The sequence below is a fragment of the Xiphophorus hellerii genome, chromosome 11, assembly GCF_003331165.1.
Source record: "Xiphophorus hellerii strain 12219 chromosome 11, Xiphophorus_hellerii-4.1, whole genome shotgun sequence".
Lineage (NCBI taxonomy): Eukaryota > Metazoa > Chordata > Actinopteri > Cyprinodontiformes > Poeciliidae > Xiphophorus > Xiphophorus hellerii.
Genome location: NC_045682.1, coordinates 9960572 through 9984583, shown reverse-complemented (window position 1 = coordinate 9984583; position 24012 = coordinate 9960572). Strand labels below are relative to the sequence as shown.

Below are 24012 nucleotides of genomic sequence, written 5' to 3'. Positions count from 1 at the left end.
ACTGTGCTTAGATATCAGCATATTATGCATACAGTACATCCTTAATGTTTTTCAATTTAGCAAAGTGTTGCTGAAGTTACTGTGACAGAATGACAAGTATGAGGGAAAAACAGATGTATTCAGAAAAGAAATGTGTAATTATTTAATCATGCTTTACTTGTATAGTTATATCAGGACAAAACAACAAAAGGTCCAGCAACTCAAAAGATTAAGCACTGTACATGTATCAAGCACAGGAAAATAAATGCAATTCAAAATGTCACATTCTGTAAGTTACTTGAACTTGACATGGAGAAGTATGCAGCCAAGAGGTTGTAAAGTGATGTAAAGATGCAGCAGGGAGTTTTGAATTGGAATTAAATTGGATTTAATCTGAAAATATGAACAAGTGCACCCTACAGATCCCTCGCCTTTGCTCTCTGCTGCACTACAACTGTCCCTCCACAGCTCCTCCCCCACAGCTGAGAAAGTAAATTGTTAGTTTTCATGTAACATTAGGTCTGTCATTAGTACAGCTGCAGCACACTGGCAATATTCAGCTTGAACGGCAATACGCACCACGTGGTTGAAGGTTGTGAGCAATAAAAACTGTTGGGTTGCCAAAACGTGGCTACATAAACACCAAGAAAGCCTTCAGAACTTAAAAAGTTTGTGTAATTGATTTGGGTTCTCAGCAGAAAGATAGAAACAGTGACACAATGACAAATTATTTGAAAGTACAGTGAGATTACCATAGTTGACTAGTAATGCTGAATTTGGCATCTGCTATAAAGAGCTATTTCACAGCTTTTCAAAGAATTTAGACTGAAGTATGTCATATCCAGTTCAAAATAGAAAATATTTAGACCAATGATCTTACAACGTTTTACCACGTTTTCAAAATCATCAAGCTGAAACAGAAAAATAATTTTATTTTAAAATATCTAAGTTTTATTTTTGCAACTTTCAATAATTAAAGTAAATATTTGCTGCATGTGTTTGTGCCTTCTAAAGAGGCCATTTATGCTCTGGCCCTTACCCCCACACTGCTGAGCTGCTCCACTTTCCCAGCATCCCTCCTTACTGTCTATTCTACCTCTAAATTCTGCCAATCAACTATTCTGTTGAGCCACTTCCACCAACTGAGGCTCTAAGAATGGCTCCCCAAGAGATGAATGACTGACAGGTCTGCAGAGTTAGCAACATCCATCCAATCAACAACTGACAGTAAATATGGATGGATTTCTTTATAAAGACTAAACTGAAACATATTATTTTTTTAACTCAATGAAGGTATCAGAGGAGCAAACATTTTCCATTCATTTTTATTCGTAATACTTGCTCGGTAGAAACTGTTTCTTTTCATCTTTCTACCAGACTGACTTGACTTTATTTTTCTTGCCCAAATTCATACACTCTTTAAGCAACACGTCAAGCTTGTTTTTTTGTTTTGTTTGTTTTTCTGTTGCTCTTTGTTCCTCCATACTTGCAAGCGATCTCTTATACTTGTTTTCTGTGTGATATTTCAAATTGACTGCCACTGCATGGTATGATTCAAAAAGAGAAGCATAAAACTGACAAACTTTCTTCTTTTAAAACCATCAACTGAAAAGATACATTTTTATATAAGCGTAAGTGAGACATGATTACAGTTCATATACCTATGTAAACTCAAACAGACAAACTGTGTGTACAAAGGTGTCTGCGAATATTAGTTTTATTGGTCTAAAAATACAATATCCTAACACATTTTAAACATAGCCAAGACTGAAAACTTCCAGTAAGGCTCTGGCATGCCAATCAAAAAATGTATGCATATATATACATACAGCTCTGGAAAAAAATTAAGAGACCGCTGCACTGAACAACATTGGAAAACTCCTGGTTATTCCACCAAATTTTGATTTCTGAACTCTTCTTTAGTTAAAACATTAGTATTGTTGTTTCTAAATGAATATGAACTTGATTTCTTTGCGTTATTTGAGGTCTGAAAGCGCTGTATCTTTTTTGTTATTTTGACCATTCCTCATTTTCTGCAGATAAATACTAAATGTTTGCTTGGAATTTAGGAGACATGTTGTCAGAAGTTCATAGAATAAAAGAACAATGTTCATTTTACTCAAACGTATACCTATAAAGAGTAAAATCAGAGAAACTGATTATTTTAAGTAATCATATGATTACTTTCATTAGTACGTAGTTGCTTTTTTTAAGTGTAATCATAACAATATGCATACAGCATTAGGTCAGTTATGTTTTATTTGCTTCTGCTTTTATTGCTTTATTTTGTATCATTGTGTTTTTATTTCCTTTTTATTATTCTATTGCCAATGTTACCAGTGTAGCACTTTGGTCACTTTGTTGTGTGTGAGAGTGCAATACAAATTATGATTTATTTGTAAAATAACAGCATTCTGTAGTTGTGACCTTATTCCCTCAAGCTTTAAAAACAAACAGACTAGATACTGTGAAATGTACGGCAATTGCTCAGAAACACTCGTTAAACGTTATCAGTGAAGACAGCTTGTTGCTGCATGTCAAATCTCTTATTAAAAAAAGTTGAAGACAGTAAGTAAGTTGTTGAAATACTGCTTATTATCTGTGGGCCCAAGGAAATTAACATTTTCTAAGGTAAGGTAGAAAACTGGCTCTTGATCTACTGAATCCAATTAGAATTTATTTTTTCAGGGGGAAATCATGGACCATTTGTCCCTGGAGCTAAAAAACACAGTACAGTTTAAACGCAGGCTTTAGATAACTTGCATAATGAGGAAGAAAGCAGGTTTTTTTTTATATAACACAGTTTTTATCATAATACGAAAATGAAAACCACCCTCAGCACAAAAATAATTTTTACCAAGAAAAAGTACTGCAGAGCTGTAACATAAATCTAACATAATTAAACTCTGAGACATAAACTATTAAATATGCTAAATACTTCTAAAACAATCAGCTTATTTTACATTATAAAGTAAAATAAATAACTATTTGGAAATGTGTTCTCATTTTTCAGTTTAAGCATCACCCAGTTTTCATTATTTTAAGTACTTTGAAAATCCATAAATATTTTTTTGACAGCTACACAGATTTTCAAAAATATTCACATGTAATAAGTAACAAGTAATTTTGGAAAAATAAAGAAAAAGTTAAGAGTATTAGAAAGGGGTATACAGTTCTGCAATATTCACCTGTGGTCTGACAGAAAAAGAGGGAATAGTTGGCAGGGACTGCGGCATGCTGTTCTGTGGGTGGAAGCCCTGCACCACTAGTATGAGCCAAGGCAAGCTTGGAGGATTAGGAATGGAAATGACAGGCGTAAAATTAGAGAATTTGACCCTTTTATTCCATTTCACAGGAGAGAAGGACAACCCAAGAATAGGAAATGGTCTGGAGGGGAGCAACAAAACAACAGAGACCGTGGCGGTCTCCCAGGGAGGGGGAGAAATCATTGACAACAAACGACCGTGCTGACTAATCCTGGCAGCAGGGGTCTGAAGGCTGACTCAACATACCCTTAACTGCATCTCAGCTGAGACTGGAAATCATTGGCTCACGCAAAACCAATAGAAAGAAATACCTACCTATTTTTTACAGATCAGACAAATTTTACTCAGTCAAAGATAACCAGAGTCAATAAAAAAAATTGCAGCTTTTTAATAATGTTTTGATTTATTATGGGAAATGTAATTGCTCCCTAAACCTAATAACTGTTTGTGACTCCGTTGGGGGAACAAATTGTCTTACATAGATCTTTTAGCAAGAAAGATATGCGAAGATGAGAAAGTAATAAGTGTTAATAAAACTAAAATTATTGAACCACTTAGTTACATAATTTCTCTGACTATATTGTAATAGTGAAATCTTACCCCACTTTGCACCTACTTGCCAACTCATGTATAACATCAGTGAAGTAACTTTTACCCTCCTTACCACCTCATCCCTTTCATAAGTCACTTCAAGGCAGCAAACAGGCATAATCATGGCTGACTCGAAAGTTTAAAGAAGAAATATTTAAACTTTAAATAAGAAATGCACATTTGGGGTAGAGATAATCTAAATGTCCAAATGTATTATTTGTAAGCCAATAGAGCTTAAAGCCATATTGGTAATATATAAGTAACATCTATGTTGCAGTCTAAGCAGTCTTTCCTATTTTGCTATTTTAATATATTTGATATACTGATATTGTGATGACAATAAATTCAGATTCTCTGAGCAGATATACTTTAAACTGTCATGTCTCACAAGTCATGAATCATCTGAAAAGGAGGAAACATAAGAATAACAGAAATAGGTTGTTTTGAGAAAAAAATGCTCAGCCATTTAAATCAAATAATTGGATAGAGAATTGTGCACATGAGCACAAAATGGACAACATGACAATGATATAAGGGCCTGAAGTGGCAAAGTGGCCTGTCGCCTGCCGGAATCACCTTTTCTCATGCTGTTCTCTTCAGTCTTTATGAAAGCACTGCAAATGCCATTCTTCTATCTTTTACTTCCCTCTAGATCAGGGGTCTGCAACCTGTGGGTCCAGAGTCTCACATGGCTCTGTGGGCCTTTCACAGTGGCTTCAAACAAGTCTTACCAAAAATAAATAGAACCACAAAAATGAACAAAATTGGACCACAAATTAGGGGGCAAATAATCTGCATTTAAATTTGCCCTGAAATAAGAAATTAAATAGTTTACTTCCCCTAAAATGTTTTATACCTTTCACAGTTTTTTTCATGGGTCATGTAGGTTCTGTGGTTCTAGACAAATTTGATTTAGGAGGTGTGAGAGCAAAAATGTCTCTTTGGATTGAAAATGTTTCTGAATCCTGCACTAAACCGTATTCCTGGATTAGGTTTGAATTTAGCTAAAGATTCAGGGAGATTTTATTGCTTACTTAACTTGGACATAGTAGGAATTATATAAGTGTTAAAATGTCTTTAATTACATTTATTTCAATGAGACATTGTATGTACTGTATGCATGGATTTTAATAAACTGACTATGAAAGTTTTAGGAAGTTTTGGACTGGAATGAATCATTAATCTGTCCAGATTGTGACTTGCCTCTCAACAACAGTGACAGCTGGGATTACACCCCCATGGTCGTCAAGAAGATATGGAGCATAATTCTTTTTAATTTGACAATAATTGTCTTTAAAACCATTAAATTTATTTTCTAGTGAAAATGCCCTAGCATGGATTTTTACTGTGATATTGCACTATTTAGCTAAACTGGAGTTTGTGGTAGATGCACATTTAATTAGAGATCATTCAGAGCCAAAGTCAATAAATACTGTTGCAAATCCACCGCCGTTTTATAGCAGTTCAGTGAGTGTGCTTTTCTAACAGATGACTAAGAGCAGTGAGTGCCGTTGGATGTTAGGAGAGTCTTTATCAGTGGCTAGCAGCCCTGTGTCATAATGTCCTCGCTGACATGACACTCCCCAAGCATTCACAGCTAAGACGTATCGGCTGTGGATTCATGAGGATGACTTTCCACTCCAAAAGGAGAGGGCCGGTCGGTCTTGGCGCGTTGGCATTTAAAATGGAGACAGGTGGCCCACCTCCATAATGTTTCCCATAATGTGCATAGACAGCGGGCTGTTGCAGTCCTACCCCCATCTACTTCTGTGCTCAAGGCTATGTCAGTTAACCTGTCCGCACTTTATGGTGACAGAAACAGAGATGAATCAGAAATACTTGTAAGAGGTCGTATTTACTCAAAGTTACATGCAATTATCACAACGAAAAAACACCTTAGGATCCCTTTGATGTCCTGGTTTATTCTTTTTGGATCTGACTATAATACGTTTTTCACATTACAAACATAACTTTGAAGATTTTAATTGGGATATTATCTAATAGTAGAACACAAAATAATGAAAGACTGCTAAGTTGAAAGAAAACTATGCATAATTTACTCAAAAGGGTGCTGTGCATTTGTATTCAGCCCCATTTAGTCTAAAACTCCTAAATAAAAATGCATTCAACATCCCACAAAACTTGGTCAAGAAAGCCGCCATTGAAAGAGAGCCATAAGAAGTATTTTTTAGTTTTGCACAATCCAAATATAGAACCTCTAGTCCAGTGGTTCTTGACTGGGGTTCGATCGAACCCTAGGGGTTCGGTGAGTCGGTCTCAGGGGTTCGGCGGAGCCTCCGCCACGGAGGTCAAGACACACCCGACTCATTATGCAAATCTGATACTCGGAACAGCTTGTGTACTTGTGTACCAGTAAAAAAAACATATGCTTGTCTTGAATTTGGAAAAAAATCATATTTGATTTATCACTAAAGAAGGGTTCAGTGAATGTGCATATGAAACTGGTGGGTTCGGTACCTCAAACAAGGTTAAGAACCACTGCTCTAGTCACTGTGAATCATGATGATGATAGCAGCATAATGCTAGGAAGACTTTTCTCAAACAGAAACATCTTTCGGAGTTTGTCTGTATGACATATTTATCAAGAGATAAATATGTCATACAGTGGATTCAGCTCTCACAAACAGCTGAATCCACTTAACATCAAAATAGGCCCAACAAATTTCACTAAATCTCATATTGATCAGCTGTGCATGCTTATTTGTGGTACACATGTAACAGGATAGAAAGGGTGAACATGTATTTTTGTGACTGTATGTTTTATTCATGCCGCTGTGACTTGCAGGAGGCATCTTGAAATTACATCTTTAATGGTCATTGATCTGTTACGACCCAGGGAGCCGGGTAGTATAAATGTAATCCCAACGCAGACTTTTTTAAATAGCGTTCAAGCAAGGTTGTCAAATACTGCCAAACTGGCTGTATTTAACTTTTAACTAGAAAACTTCTTTAAATTCCCAAACCTGATTCTTATTTTTAGCTTTCGCAATGTCACTCATATTAGCAACCATTTTTTTTTCTACAGACATACACTTTACACTTTCCTCAATTGGTCGTTCTGGGGTGAGTTTTAGAATAATGATGGCCTCCTTATTCTGCTCTTACCCACAGCTGTCCAGGGCAATTACCCATAAATGAAGAAATACGCAGCACTATTTCAAAAGCTTGCTCAGTCACCGTGTGACTTCTTCAGGCAGACTTGAGTGATAGCAGATTGAAAAGCCAGCAGACAACGACCTAAAATAGAGCGAGGTATGTCAGCAGTAATAGTTCCCTGTCCTTGACTAAAAAGTTTGACAGTGTAAAGATGTGACCGCAAGTGAATTTGAATCAAACCCATGTTTTTCCCTCTAAGTCTCTTTGGAATAGATTTACAGGGCAACATGATGAAGTAATAACCTCTACAGTTTAGGTCAGAGAGTATGGTAATACTAGTCAGATAGCTAAGATCCTCTCCCTTATTTGAAATAAATATTCATTTCATCTCTGTCTTTTTTTGGTCTCCACGCGGCTCCCCCTGGTTCAGCGGTGTGTAAACAACTCCTACATGTGGTGATATTGGAGGAGGTCTCTCTGGGTTGTGGTGTGTAACTGAGATAGAAATATATCATTACTGGGTGGGGACTGAGGGGATCCGAGGGACAAAGAGAATGAGAAATAGGAATATTGGATTCCGTTTCACATACACACACACGCACACAAGCTTATGTCCTTACATGCAGGCTGTCTGCTCCATCTGTCTGTTTTGCTCACGCAGACACGGAAAAAGGCACCCCAACGCGCACACACCCCCACACACACTTAGCATAGGATGTCTGTTAACTGCATGCTGAATGGGTGATGGACTGCTTCAGTGGTTCTGCCGGTAATATAATCTTCCCCATTCCCCCAGATCCCACACCAATATGTCACAATTGTCATTTATTCCCGGCATGGTTGCCCCACAATCAGATGGGTTTTCACATTGTACACACACTGATCCTGTCAGGATGATGAACACTTCAAGGGCAACCCACGTATTCCCACACAAGCATGTATGCATACATACATTGAGCAGCAACATGTGCAGAATTTCAGGTTTACTTGTTTCTGCGTTTTTTTATGTTTTTAGAGTAGGTGGTTGATAGGGAGTTTGCAACAAGCTGACAATAATCCACACCTCTTCCCATTGTTAGAGGGAGTAAGATAGTAACAGGAAGGTAATTTTGGTTTGACAAAGATGAACATTATGTGCAAATGTGTCTGTCAATCATAGTCCTGAGAAAAGATTTTTTGTTTTGTTTTGCTGAAGTAAACAGGTCCTGAGCGTGTCTGATAAATGTATCACACATAACAATGAGATGCTAATTTAAAACTTGTCTGAAAAGACATGGTATTATTCATGAGATCAATGCATTTTTCACCACAGAAATGAAAAGCCTTTTTTTGTCTTGTACACACTTCAGTTTTTGGGGTAAATGAATAGAGAACAATGACAAGACTCGCTAGAACTGTACTTTTGAACTACTCCAGATTGATATTTTGCTTTAAAGTGTCTTTTAAAGTGATGCTGATTATTTATTAGTTCTTCAAGCTTTTCAGATTATTTTCTTTGAGCTCTGACTGCTTTTTACTTTTTAACTTTCATATTTAGTCCTTTGCTATTTTTAGATGAAAGGTAATCTAAACGATACTCAATACTAGAGGTGAGCAATTGCGGTTCCCAAAAGATCATCTGAGCAAGTTTTGTTGTTGTTGAAGGGCGTCACTGGCTGAGATATATTCAATAATAAACTCTAAATATGTTTTTTTTTTTTTTTTATCAGTTGCTGGTAAGAGTAGTTATTGCAACTCAACTATAAACTCTGATATACCCAACTACCAACTAAACTTTCTATTACTGTTACTGTAAATAACAGTGACAGTAACTGTTCGTGTATTTTTCTGTTAATCTGACAATGTTGATCCCTCTAGACATCAATCTGTTCTCCACAAACAGAACCACTTCACCTTTGACTTTCATGTATACATGCTTAAAAGTAGGGCTGAGTAATATTAGCAATTTGCCCTGGCATATTTTTAGACTGGTTACATTTATTGAATTACATTTTTTGAAAACAATGTACAACTAGGAGTGATTTTGCTGCACTATACTTTGTACTTCTACTTGAGTAAAGTTATTTTGAAGTAATGCTACTCTCACTTCAATATGTTTCTTGCTACTGTAAATTAGAAAAATTAGAAATTAGAACTCTTTTATTTTTTTAACTTGAGGTAACAAAGGCGTACATTCAAGGGTGGCAACGTAGCAACCCAAACAGAGAAACGCAAACATTCACCCTTAAAAGAAAGGTTGTTTTTTAAAAGCCAATTTAGGTTTGAGTGTGGAATTAACACTTTATGCTTGAACTAATGGACATCTGAAAGGCCAGATGTGGCCCAGGGACATAAAATGTCCATCTGTTCTAAAAATAACTGTAAACAGAGATTTCAATTCAAATAGACTATAGACAATGTACTTGAGCCTAACAAAAAGTCATAATTTACTCTGATATATGAAGCTTAACTTATTGGAAAAATATCAAACACCACAGTTTGATGTATAGAAAACAGTGTTTTAATATTAATAAGTTGAATCTTAAGAGTCAATGAGCTGAAAAATCAGCATACAGTGAATGACCATCTGGTAGATGAACCTCATTGGTCAAATACTCATTTTTCTAAAGTAAATTCTTTAGTCTCCAAACTACAGTACATGCAGTATTGTGTCAAAATAATTATTTAGATTTTTAAGGAAGTCTTTGTTGTGTTAACTTTATGCATTTTACTTCATATTTGGAAAATATGCTTGATTAAATGTATGTTGTTTTAAATCAGAATGAAAATCTCTAGTCTGTCCACACCGAGCATGTTAGATGAACAAGTTTCTTTTGTTGTTGTTTTTCCTTTTAGAGATAGGTTGCCCTACACGACTCTGAATAACTCTGATAACAGATTTAATTATAATCTACCATGTAATTAAAATGAGCGATAACACTGATATCTATTTAAAAGTGTGTGGAGGAACAGTATCGATTTCACCTAATCTCCTTGCTTATCTGGATCCTGGGAAACCCTTAATGCCTGATACCAGACTGAGCTGTCTGGACTGAGGACAGAGTATAAAAGGTGTAATGGGAACTACCAGCAGATGTCTTTTCAGTGAATTAATGAAGGGCCAAACACTGACTGCAATGACTTCAACAGCAGCTCTAGCAAAAATCTTACACTGACATTTGTTTCAGATTAGATTTTAAATGGTCAGTTTTGCAGCACCTGTAGCAGGAAGTTCTTTGAAAACAGAACAACATCACCAGCTGCATGATTTTATATATGCAAAAAGATTTCAATCTATGTTTTCATGGCTTAGTCTCCAAACTACACAATTGTCTAATTTAATTTTTTAACGCAACCGATTCTCATTACTTAATCAGCTAATTTTAAGGGTAGAGTATTATTAGAACTGAATTCTTCAACAAGCCATTTAATTAGAGTATGACTACATCACTGTATTTTATTTTAATGACTGATGAAAAAAAATCTGATGCTGCTTTAGTTCCTATTTTTTAAAGGACATTTTACAGGCTTCACAATTTTCAAGAACTACTTTGTAGCAGTATGAAAGTGGAACAAAGAATAGTGTTATAATGCAAATTAACACAGAGAGAAAACAGCTAGAAGACTTTCAGTTTTCCTTCTGATGTTTTTAAGATATATATATATAATTGCCATTATACACCGGCAGACTGTTTGTGAGAGAGAAGTGTAGAGCAAGTGAGTGTTCACTGATTGAGCTAAATGATTAGCTGTTTATTTATCAGTTAGCTTGGATACTAATAATTAATTATTAGGGGCATGTTGCTTATTGAGAGTGAATACTATTGTTATTATTGTTATTATTAAGACAAGGATACCAGTTAAGATATCGCCAAACATCTACTCTACAGCTGCAATAGTGCCATGTATTTAAATAAAGTACATGATACTCACTCAGTTTCTGATTATTTCTTCATAGACAAAAGCCATCCTGCTCTCGTTCAGTGAAACTTCAGTGACTGTCATAGAGCTGATCTCTTTGTGTCAATTCCATCAACAAGTACTTTTCTAAGGCCATGGAGGTCAAGGCTGCCTATTATATCTGTCCTGTCTTATTTCTGGCGAATCGATCACTTGCAAATAGCAATATAATTAAGAGGCGGTAAGCCAGTGGTACCACTCGAAGAGTTCCTGGCCTGAAAATGGTGAACAAACACTGGCTGGGACCGTTCATGTGTTATGATGTCCAATTCTATAGAAAAACAGTCTGCCTTAGAAATTGATTTTTAATTAATCTTGAGACCAAATCAAATTCTTCTCCTCTGTCAGCCGTTGTGGCAATAAAATAATAACAAACTCAAAATTATTACACAGGCCTGCTCTCCTGATTCTGAAGGCCCTGGGCAGATTAGACTGCGCCTGACAGCACACAGACACTGAAACCTCATTGGATGGAACATTGATAATCAACACAGACAGGTACACCAAGTGACATCACCAAAAGAATCATTACACAAAAAGAGAATTAGCTTATTGGAAGCTAATTAAAATTTATTATGAACAAGATATATAGTTTAGGCTTTCTGAAAGTGTTCATAGCTACAGAAAAGTCCCACCATGGCTTTCAAATGACTATTTGAGAAATCCTGCAATGGAACTACCTTATTAACTAGATGGGTTTTTTTTTGTCATACACACTTGTTAGTATAAAAGTGCCACTGACTAGTGTTTTTAAATGACTCAATATTTCCTAACGCATGACATTTTGGTATGCAAACACATGATTACTTGTGAATTTTACAGGTGCTACACGGAACGTGCAGTGTGGAATATATATACATGCTGTCCTTTCTGAATTAAGGGAGAACAGCTTTGTCGCTGTGACTAACCTTCTGACATCAACACACACAACACTTCCAATATAATCACCTGAGAAGTCCGTAAAAGCAGCTACTACAAATAAAATTGCCCATCCTCTAGAGATCACCTTAACTACAAATATCTGGAACAAACTGTAAACTTCTGGTGGTAAATTAATTCATTTAAAAATGCATCAAATCCCAACTAGCTTATATTTTTCTGTACTGGGAGTTCTTTCCTCAGAAGTGGGCTACTGGGAGAAGCATTATTCACCCTTGGAGACTAAATAAGCCTGTTAAGAAAAGTGGTCACGCTGCTAATTAGTGTACTTTGTATTGTTTGTATATGCCTGTTCTTCAGATGGGAAATACAAGGTATAACAAAGTAGAGAATGAACTCTTGTAATATGTTGCAAATATATAGTAATTAGTTCAACTGAAAAAGTATAAAACACCCCACATGTATCATATCTTTAATTAGGTGATAGATTGTTGTGTTCTCTTTAATTACTGGAATATCTAATGGTCTTTATAATGAGTGCACAGGATAAGGAGAATACCAAGTATTGGCAACACATTTTGTTTTCACTTACGAGGTAAAATAATTTGCCAAAGTCATGCAAATAGGGGAAAGATTCCAAAAATACTAAGATAAAAGCAAAATCGAGTTAGTTAAAGGGACAATTTTTGTGTCAGATGTAAGTGTTAACAGTGTCTAGGAAAGCAGAAAAAATAAACATAATTTATTGAAAATAAAAATTATGCACGCTTTGGGAGAAAGAAAAAAATGCTTTTCTGGTTCAATAATCCCTTGCATGAGAAAAGTAAAAATAAACCACATATCTGTGAAGCTTTTCAGCTCTGCATTTGAAATCCTTTTTATAAACCAAATTGTACAACAGTTAATTGACATTTAGGCTGTGAAGCACCTGGCTGCTTGTTATTCTCATTACTGAGTGGCAGTGATCCGGTGGGTTAAGCAAATATTTTGACATCTATTCATGCAATCAAGTAATTTAAAGGGTTGTTTATATTTACATTTTCAAATTTGTATTGCTTTACAAAAAAAATAAAAGAGTTGATTTACATTTCATGATTTGCATTAAATATACTTTCTTGTACAACCAAATAACGTCTATTAAGGTTCTGCAACTGTGCTGATGATCTGTGAGTGTCTTCCATCTGCAGGTTTCAGCTGATTCAGTGGAGCATCTGTTTCATTTTTTGCTGAAAAGCTTAATCTAATCATTTTATGCCCCGATCTTCCAAATATATCACAGATGCCTTTCTGCTTTTTTTGTTCAAAAAGTTGCAAGAATAATGACTGATCATGGTAAAAGGCATAGCTCACGTTGTTACTTTAACGACTTTTTTACTTTTCAGGCGCATTTTGGATAGACGCTAACAACAGCTATGTTAACATTCTTACATAAAGTTGAGAAATATTTTAAAAAGAGTAGAAGGAAGAAAGCAAACACAAGAGTGCAGTTGGCAGGAGCCAAAGCAGGATTGTGCTGAATTATTACACAAACTTGATTAGATGCATGTTTATAAGGCATTGTTACTATATTGTTTTAATACACAGCACTAAGACAGTTGCAAAGTCTGCCTGCAGTTACTTTTCTCACAGCATATTGCTTGACCCTAAAAAGTCACTTTAGTTTGAAAATGGCAGATTGTGATAAACATAAATGTCAGAATTTCAAGATTTGTTGGTTTCCCAGCTATAAATGAGGATGATACCAACTCATTAAGTAATGCAGAAGAACCAAAGGATGAAGCTAATGCAGTGATCTTAGGTCAGACGGTAAATGCTGAATCTGCTCCAGGATAAATAACTAATATGGAATAAAAACATAGCTAGAAATTCTGCTCCAGCAGTTACATAATGGCAGTAATAAATTATAACAAAAAGTGTAATTTGACATATGACTGCAATGTAGTTATGCATTGCTTATCAATCACAAAGTATATTCTTGAATAGATCATGCACTGTATTCGCAACTGGTCAATAGATGGACAGAGTTGTACTACTTTCACAGTGGTCTGTGTTGCCTCTAAATGGGAGGTAATTGACAAAGCTTAATGCTGTTTGCTGGGCGGCAAAAAAGATATCCAAAAAGTTGTTCTTATTTTCAGTTGCAGAATTTGGATGCAGGATGTAACTGTCAATCTGTCAGAGAGAAGTTTAGTAACTTTCACAGAAGAGGACGAGGAGGAAAAAAAGAGTTGAGCAGTAGCTGAGAGGGTAGAGTTTTATAATATTCTTAAAGTTTGGAGAGTTTAGGCTTATGAGAGGACTACTTTTACTTCCACTGACTGAGTAAAGAGCAAACTGATGTCATTCTGGAGTGTTAGTGAGACTGACACCAAAACTCACAAAAACAACCAACTTCAGACTGAAGAACAGAACATTGAGGACACATATACCTAATCCAATATAATCCAAGTCCATAAAATGTTTGCATGTGACTGAATCCCTCTGATTGGATGCATCAAGGTATCTTCAAGGTGTCATCACATAGTGCTGTAAAAGTACTTTTAACTCCACCAGACTGCATGGATGCTACGCACTCAGCTTGGTGCAGAGCTGAGCTACTCTCCAGTTGAGCAGCAGAGAGATGAACAATTTTGGCAGCATCCAACAGGCCTTTTGTGGAAAGCAAAACTCACATCATTCTTCAAACTTCTAGAGCAGAAGTTGCTGTAAGTAGGTAGTGAACTTCCATTTGTTTGCAGGATACATGAATTTTCTGCAGTGAAGAGGCATAATGTTATTGCAGAATGGTATTCTTCTGTCAGAGTGCAATGTAATTTATGTATTCTGTTGGGGTTTCATATATTCTCATTTATCTACATATTCTCTTTGATTCATATATTCTGAATTGGAGTTTGTCCATCCTGATTATGTAGGCAAAGATTTTCTCTGTGCTGCTCATGTCTCCTTTCCAATTAAACTAGTAATGGTTCTTATTTTAGATAACCTTTCTAAAGACTTAAGAGTTTATTAAGAGAGTAATATTGTAACTTTTAATCGGTGCCAGGACCTTAATGCGTTAACTTTGATTAATTAATTAGAAACATTTTAATGTGTAAAAGATTTTAACACAGTTAATCATATTTTTCTTTTTCACATGCCAAGGTTGTATTTGTTCCTGGCAAACCCATAAATTTGATGTAGAAACATCTGTAAACGACAATGACGGATAATAAAGTTGCTTCTCTTGGCCCACTGGGGGTTCAGTTTTGTTTCAGAAAATGGGCTGATTGGAGGTTGGAAAAAACTATTGCTGTGTGCATTACTCAAACCAAAAATACCATATCAATGCAAAACATGTTCCATCAAGCACAACCTCCCACTACTTTTAATTCTTTGTTTTTTAATAATTATCCACAATTTATATTAAGCAGCTTTGTGGAACCATATATCACTACAAAATCCATAGAAAAAATAAAAAAAGAAACCGCTAGAAGAAATTTCTCCTTGTGAAGTTACATATGAACGTACTGGAACATCTCAGTAAATTAAATATTACTGAAAAGCTAATTTATTTAAGTAGGTCAATCAAAGAAGCAAAACTATAAACAATATTTTATGGGACCAATAAAAAGTTGATAAGTAGTCCAGCAGCTACAGCAAGACACACAAGGATGAAAAGATACAGAAGGTCGTTGCTGAAGAAGCTAATGATTGAGAATTTTAATTTGGAAGGTTGAGTGGAAGGAAAGACAAGCAAGCAACCCGGAGAGGAACTGTCTAGAGAATTGAGAAACAACGTCCTTTGAAGAAAATGTTGGGAGAATTACAAGGCTCAGAGGCTGCGGTCAGTGCTTCAAGGTCAAACACAAAGACGTACATACTTTTTAATAGACCAACATTCAATTCTTATTTTTTTTAGAAGTCTTCTATAATGCTTCAACTTTTGGGGAAATTGAATTTTTGTTTTTCATTAGCTGTAAGCCATAGTAATCAAAATAATCAGAAGAAATTGCTTGAAATATGTCACTCTGTGTAACAATAAATAATAGAAAGTTAGGTTACTCTTGGTAATACTACAAATGTTGAAATAAGTGAACACTAATTTATTGTTAGTGTTGTTGTTAAATAAATACCACCAATTATCCGGTTGGGCTGTTATCATTCAGCATCTGTGCAGCAATAGACGTGATGAATTTAAATACAAATGCAGACATGAGGTACCTTTGACTTCCTTCTCATTCCTGAACCAGCGGAGGTCGGCAGCGGGCTTGCTTCCCTGAGTGATGCAGGTCAGAGTGATGTGATCCCCCTCCATGGCTGGCTTTGTCAGGCCGTTGATCTCCGGCTTTTCTGGCACACCTGGATGATGGAATGGAAATCACAGCAATAGAAATAGTTCAGGCACCACAGTCTGTCATTATGCAGCCATAATTCTATTATGGCTGCTTGGGATTTTTTTTCAGTAGCTTACCCACATGCAGAGAGATTAAGGAGCACACTCCAGAGCTTCACCAAACAGTTCCAGGACACATCAGGCTTTTATTGGCATACAGTTATGAGGTTTTGCTTATTATTTGTTTACAAAAAAATACTAACACCTCTCCATATAGCTTACTGCTTACTGCAATTCTTTGTTTTCTGCAATCCTGCTTTAACTTAATGAAGAAAAGTATACTTAGAAAAGTATACACACCTCTTTTTCACATTCTGTCGCATACCTAAAAATTCATGTATTTTTTTGAGTTTATACTGTATGTGATTAACCAACACAAATTTTCACATAATTGGTAAGTGAAAGGAAAATTATAAGTGGTTTTCATTTTTATTTTACAAAACAAAACACAACAGAGGCACGTCTTTCGCGGTATGTCTGCATGAGCTTTGCACATTTAGAGATCAAAATGTCTTCCTGATCTTTGCAAAAATAGCTCAAACACAGTAAGTGTGGATGGAGAGAATCAATGAAATAAATAATTTTAAACACTAAGTAGTGTTTTAAAAACATTCACATGGCTACACTCCTGCACACTAACTGTAGCAGTAGGACTTTTTAATTGACATGCTATCACCATGGTAAGAGCCAGTGCCCAAAAGGCATCAATCAAGACACAGATGTTAAGTTGAAAAGCTTGTCTTAGTTTGAATGTGTGTACATGTGGGTAAGCAAAAGCTCGTGATCAGGTAAGAGGCCACAGGCTTGTACAGAAAATGTTAATTACTGGCCTTTCCTGTAATGAGTGTTTTAAGTGACTTGCATCTGCCCTTCTGTTGTCAGTGAGCAATAGGTTTGCTTCGGGCTGAGTGACTGCAAGGTCTGTCAGTCAATGCCATTGACTGACTCTTGCCTTGTTTGTCTAACCACCTCCACATTTAACTGAGCTACGTTATTAGCACAGTTAAATGGACCTGGTGGTTACTGTTTGCGAATGGGTAAAAGCTGAATACATAATGTCAACAAAAGCTGCAGTATTCAGCAAGAACTGACTTTACTCATGTAATGAAACAATTGGAATCACATTTTATTTTGTAGGTTTTCAATGGCATTGTTCTGCAGTACAGAAAAACATTTTTATTCCATCTAAGTTACGTTGCCTACTTTTGTGGATACGTTACTGTAGCTTGACAAAAGTGACTGATAGTTGTTTTTTTCCTCTCACTGAATAGGAGCAGATTAGACACAATATTCATCTGATGTAGTTTTGTGCAAAAAAGGTTAGGGCCATTGAAAATAAAACATTTGCTTTCAAATGTGTGGATGGATTCATAAATACTTTCCCAAGGCACTCTATAATTTTGTTTTAAATGACTAAAATTAAAGTCTGCATGGTATTAAATAAAATTTAATCTGAATGTCATATGAAACTAACTGTTGGTTTGTGTTTTTCATAACATCAGGAGTGAGTTGGTTTTCTTTCAGCCAAGTTTCATTTTTTATAATTTGTTTTGAATGAGCCAGGCTTTAGTGTAATCTTCTAATAACGATTCTTGATTAATAGTTGTCTTTTAAAGTAGGCATCGGCTACTTTAATATTCATTTTCTTCCCAGTAATTCACAATCTGGTACCTGATTATTTTAGAGCAATGTTTATTTGTTGATGTTTTTTTTAATCAAACCATCATTTTTTTGCCCTATGAATCATTCAAACTTGAAAATGGGTGAATGATTCATAGGGCAAAAATGATGCTTGTGAAGGCTGTGAACCCGAGTTTATTCTAAATTCAGCTACACATAGCTGTAAACTTAGAGAAAGAACTATTTCTAATGGATTTCTGTGCACATATCCAAAATACTTCAAATATTTTCTTTATGAACTATCACATGATATTGAGTGAGATGTGATAAATTGGAAAGGAATTCCATCCATCCATCCATTTTCTTACACCCTTTTCTCTAGTGGGGTTGGGAGGTGCTGGTGCCTGTCTCCAGCTAACGTTCCAGGCGAGAGGCGGGGTCACCCTGTCTCTATGTAGCAGGGCAACACAGAGACAGACAGGACAAACAACCATGCACACACACACTCACACCTAGGGAGAATTTAGAGCAGGGGTCTCAGACTCCAGTCCTCGAGGGCCGCAGTCCTGCAACTTTTAGATGTGCCTCTGCTGCACCACACCTGAACAGAATAATTAGGTCATTAAGGCTCTGGAAAACTGATCTACACAAGGAGGAGGTCATTAAGTCATTTCATTCCAGTGTTTTGTACCTGTGGCACATCTAAAAACTGCAGGACTGCAGCCCTCGAGGACTGGAGTTTGAGACCCCTGATTTAGAGAGACCAATTAACTTGACAGTCATAGTTTTGGACTGTGGGAGGAAGCCGGAGTACCCGGAGAGAACCCACGCATGCACAGGGAGAACATGCAAACTCCATGCAAAAAGACCCCGGGCCGGGAATCGAACCCAGGACCTTCTTGCTGCAAAGCAACAGTGTGCCACTGTGCAGCCATTGGAAAGGAATTCATTACATATGAATTTTCCCCTAAGTATGAATCTGACACAGTATTTTTAGTGGTTGATTATTCCACTGCTTTCATCTGTGTCATTATTACACGAGTAATTGTTTCCTTCTTCTAACAGAAAAACACATATTTGTATGTGTAGTCTAACAGATTTGAGTATGAAGCCGTTTGAATATTTCCTCCAAATCATTTTTACTTGTGTTCATTGCCAGCACTGAGTGTCTTGATGTAGCAGCTGATAAAACCAGGCCATTCCCAGATCATTTTGTGTAATTATTAAATCGGCGTCTTTGTTTCCTGGCGCGCTACGTTAAGTATTGTTCAGCATTGCAAAAATAATTTCCCCCACATCCTTATTGAGCGGTCGCCTTTAATGTCTCTAATTTTGAGAACGCTTGTTAACACAGAGAGCTAGCTAATGGTCCTGGAGTGCATGAGCACATCTATTAACATTAGCAAAAAACTAATTGGAAAGATAATAAGCCCAGAGGCAGGAAATGAAGCAATGTTTGTGTAAAGTGATGATCACAACACAAACATGTCTGAAAGGGGGGAGTGGTATTAACAGTCTGCTTTTTTTGTTTGTTTGTTTGTGTCCAGCTGCAGGCAAAAGCAACATGTAGTTTTAACCATATTAAATCAAAACAAAGGCATTAGTGGAAACATTTTCTACAAAGAAAGACAGAAACATCATGCAGCAATTTGTATAAAATGCTCTTACCTAAGACGGTGAGGTACGCTTTGGCTGTTCTGACCGGCATGGTGAAGAGAGAGCAGGTGTACAGGCCCTCGTCACCCAGTGTGACGTCGCTGATGCTGATGGTCAACTCTGACGATGTGGCGCGCACAAGCTCAATCCGGTTGTCCCTTAAAGCTGCATATATAGACACGTACAGGGAGGAAATAGTACAAGCTGAATGAATATGCACTTGGGAAGACAGATGTAAAATACACATGTCTTAACAGAGAAACTGGGTGGAGGTTTTAGTGCATTCATATTATTCGATGAAAAGCAAAATTGCTATTGGAGTACATAAAAACCCTGTTTTTATATCACTTATATGGCAAGTTTGTCATTCTAACAACTCCATTACTCATTCACACAAGAACAAAATCTCTGCGTGAAAAAGCTGTTGTTGGTGAAATGGTTTTCTTGCAACCAAATGAACCTCTTTTGATTTCAACCATACTTGGATAAAACTTAAAACTAGAGATGTACAAGAGAACAGGATGATTTTGGTCTGATTGGTTCTAATCAGCGATTGGCAGGTCAAACAAAGAAAATACGTGATGTCCCCTCCCACCCCCCACCCCAACTAATTAATGTATCGAAATAAGAACACACACAATTCTATAAAAGCATTAACCAAAAGCATGCAATTTGATTAACTTTTTCTAAAACTCAATACACTTCAAATAAAGATTGGGTATATATGCTGTGATGTGTCACTGTTAAAATTCTTATAGTTTATACTTTTACTGTTGAATTTATTAACCTGCAGCACAGTTTTCTTTAAATTTGTTGTATCTGAAATGTTTTTGGATTACCGTATTTTCAGGACTATAGAGCGCACCTCACTATAAATCCGTACCTAAAAAGTTTTTTGGGTTTTTTTTAAACTGAAAATGTACATACATAAGCCACACCGGGCTATAAGCTGCTGGTCTCTCCGCGGTTTTCCACAAGGACGCAGCATAAATCTGCTATTCAGGACGCAGCCCTGCGTCTCCAACGCCGAACCATGGATTCGTTCAAGCCGAGGTTACGCGCAGCGGCTATCGATCTGGATATCTGAAGGCTATCTGTACAGATCGATAGCCTTCAACTTAAAAGCTGCATCATATGAACTTCTTCGTGTTGTGTCCTTGATGAGGGGGTATGAATTTGAAAACATTTCTTCGCCATGTCTGCTGCTAGCATGTGCTTGTTCTAAATGAAAATTAGCGCTTTCCTCTTTGATTTCCAATTTTGACTTCCAACGACTCACTTCCTGCTAAACAGCCCCCTGGTGGTTGAAGAAAAATCCACAGAAAAGCCGCACCAGGCTATAAGCCGCATGGTTCAAAACGTGGGAAAAAAGTAGCGGCTTATAAAATACCGAAAAATACGGTATTCTGTGATTCAGTGGGAACAGGCACTACAATTTCAGAAAGTAGTGACACCTTGAAAATTGGCAGGATTTGTCACTTTCATCTAAAGGGTACATTCAAAGCCATAAAACCAAAACACATAAAAAGACAAGTTTGTGCATTCAAAAAAGACCCCTTGAATGTGTCAATTGTGTGAACAATTTCTGTTCATCCTGTTTCTATGGCCCTTGCTGAAGAGAGGATCCATTCATGGATTGTTTTTGAATGAACAAAGCATTTCCACAGAACTCATTTAATTTAATTTAATTCAAGGATGCTTTGCTTTTAATGTTTTTTTTGCATGTCAGTTGGCATGTGTAGCGGTGTGTGTGTGACTTATACACTGATGGTATATGCTGAGAACAAATCTATGCTTACATGTGAAAATATATTTATTCCTAAGTAGACATCTCATTAGTCAATATTTGTTTATTTATTAGGATCTCCATTAGTTTCCACCAAACTGGTTATCAGTCTTCCTGAGGTCCAACTGATAAAACACAAAAATGTTAATACCAACAAGTAAGACCATTTTGAAAAAAAAAACAACAAAAAAACAGCAAACATCTCATTAGATAATTTGGCATTGTGACAAATGCGACTTGCATTTGAGCAACAGCCTTAAATGCTTGCAGCTTCTCCAAGTGTCCTCATATCAAGCCAATAGCATCATAATTGAGCTTAAATACATGATTATGAGGCATGTACACCTCTTCCCAGCATTGGACCACAATGCAAATAAATATTTGAGCATAACAAATATAAATTTTTGGTGTTTTTTGAAATGGAATTCCTCCATTTAATTTATTGAAACCCTTTTTACCTTATTTTCATATTACATATGGCTGTTATAATAAGATGTGGCATGGTTAGAAAGGCGATAAAAACTTTGATTTTGTGTGAGAATAAAATCCCCAATATAACCAAAAGGCTTGCTTTAAAACAGAATTGACTCTTATTTGCAGCATTATATCATATTAAGTAGCATCAATACCACAAGTGCGTGAATTTTCGTCCAAGACCAATAATCTGCAGACAATTTCTGAAAAGTAGATGCAAGTTTACTGTTTAAATTAAAGCTTTTATGTGTCATTAGCAGGATAAAAAGCAAAAGGCATCTTGAAGATGAAGACATAGACTGCCTCATTATGGAAATCTCAGAGAACTGTTGCTGCCCTCTGCACATTTACCACATCACAATATTCCTCTAATCACTCTCTTATTTCAGAAGAGATTTGCTTGTGCTCACAAGTTCATAAAGGTTATTCTTCTTGCCAAAACAAGCCAAGTATAAAAAGATGAGAAAAGAACACTTTAGTTTAAAATTGGGGCCCTGCAGTCAAAGTGAAGTGTAAAAAAAAAAAAAAAAAATGAAATGAGAACAATTAATTTTGAGGCATAGCTAACTTGGACCATCTTCTCAAAAACAGAGTTGTTCTATTTATTCACTCCCAGTTAAGAGTAATAATCAGGCATTGTAGGGGTATTTTGTACTTACTGCAGCGTTCACAGAGTGAACAAATATGGAGAAAAAAATAGCAAAAAGTCTGATGTCAACTCAGTCAGTCATGGGATGCTAAGAATTGCTTTGCTGCATCCAAGCTTATCCCCTACAGTAAATGGCAAAAGAGTTGGAATCAGTCTGACTAAACGACATCTGCTCACTCTCATTTATTACTGCATTTGTTCTGTCCCTTCTCGTTCCTCGCAACACTGGTTATCTCTACACGCCATACACCGACTCTGAACAGGCGTGACATGTTGATATACTGTAAGCACATGATATATCTTTAGGCTTTACACCTGTGACAGTTCATTTCTGCTTCTGTGCACGAATGAATACACACGGTCATCAAAGCAAGACCACAGAGTTAGTTTTAGTCAAATGCACTGCCAGCTCACTTAATGAAGAAGCCCATCTTGAAAAGATGTGGTATATACTGTATGTTCCATGTTGTATGCTTGCGAAAGACAAAAATACAAAACTACTGAATCTCACTCTGGTCACAAACGTTGTCTATCCTGCTTGAGTAGCACTTTTTCTGCTTCCTCCCACCCCAAGACCTAATTCTGTCTACTCCAGCGGCTTCGCTAACCTGTGCAAGTTAAACAATGCTTCAATTCAACTGTTTTCTTATTTGCTTTGGGCAAGGAACTATGAGCAGCCAAATGTCAGAAAATACATTTACTGGCTCACTAGCTGTCTCAATGCAACCCTGCCTTCATCTTTGCCTCTCCTCAACACTTCTTTTAGAGAAGCAATTTATGAGACATCCAGAAACCGAGAAACACACAGAGTATTCAGTCCTGCTGGTCTACTGAAACCGAAAAATACAAACATGAACTCGGCGAATTGACAAGCTTGGATGACACTGCACTATGTAGTGTAACAATAGAACAACATAATAAACTTATATGAGTCATCACCAGCATCCAAATGTCATGGCCAATTAAAAATACAATTGCTTATGAACTTGAGGACCATTGTCATTTAACACAGAATGAAGAATATGTCCTCAATAATCAGTGGGAAGCTCTATTAGCATTACAGCAATCAAACCATTCTAATAATCACTGACCATCTTTTAGCCTTATTCTAGTGCTGTTTTGATGAGTGGATGATGAGTCCAAGACTTTTAGACCAGAAGGCCAACTCCACCTACTGTATATCATTAAATTCTTCCACTGATTTTTAAAATAAGATTCAAGTTCAGAAAATACCAACAGCGGACGTGGAAGGAATCCAAGAAGAACCACATCTTTCTCAGAGAAAAGATGTGACAATAGAAATTATTTGCTTTCTGGGTAAACATAAATTCCCAATTGAATGTAGACAAAGACCATGACTTCTGAAAGTGCTAAATAGACCAAGGAGTCCAAAATTAAAATAGTAACAAAAATGTGAGACCACCTGTTATAAAAAATAAATAAAAATCAAGCTGGAGCAGAAGTGGACCTTGCAATATAACAATGAAAAACGATACCAGTAAATCCACCAAGGACTGGCTGAATAGGAGTAAGAAATGGAAAGGCCTGGGCCGAGTCAAATCCCAAATCTAGATCTCAATGAGATCCTGTGGGATGACTTGAAACAGGCTTTACATGCAAGAAACCCCTCAAACATCTCACAGAAAAACTTTCGTTAGGCCATTTTCCTTAGAGACTGGCAAAC

The 24012-nt window shown here is 36.5% G+C and overlaps 1 protein-coding gene across 3 annotated transcripts in view; it reads right to left on the bottom strand.

The window, feature by feature from the left end:
* LOC116728309 (cell adhesion molecule 2-like) overlaps window positions 1–24012 on the bottom strand; it is a 227283-nt gene that overhangs the window by 28343 nt on the left and 174928 nt on the right. For all 3 annotated transcript variants that reach the window (XM_032576315.1, XM_032576317.1, XM_032576318.1), the window contains 2 exons: window positions 19432–19584; window positions 15972–16109 (listed from right to left, as the gene is read on the bottom strand). In XM_032576315.1, the coding sequence (XP_032432206.1) occupies window positions 15972–16109; window positions 19432–19584 (291 nt within the window). The remainder of the gene's footprint in view (window positions 1–15971; window positions 16110–19431; window positions 19585–24012) is intronic.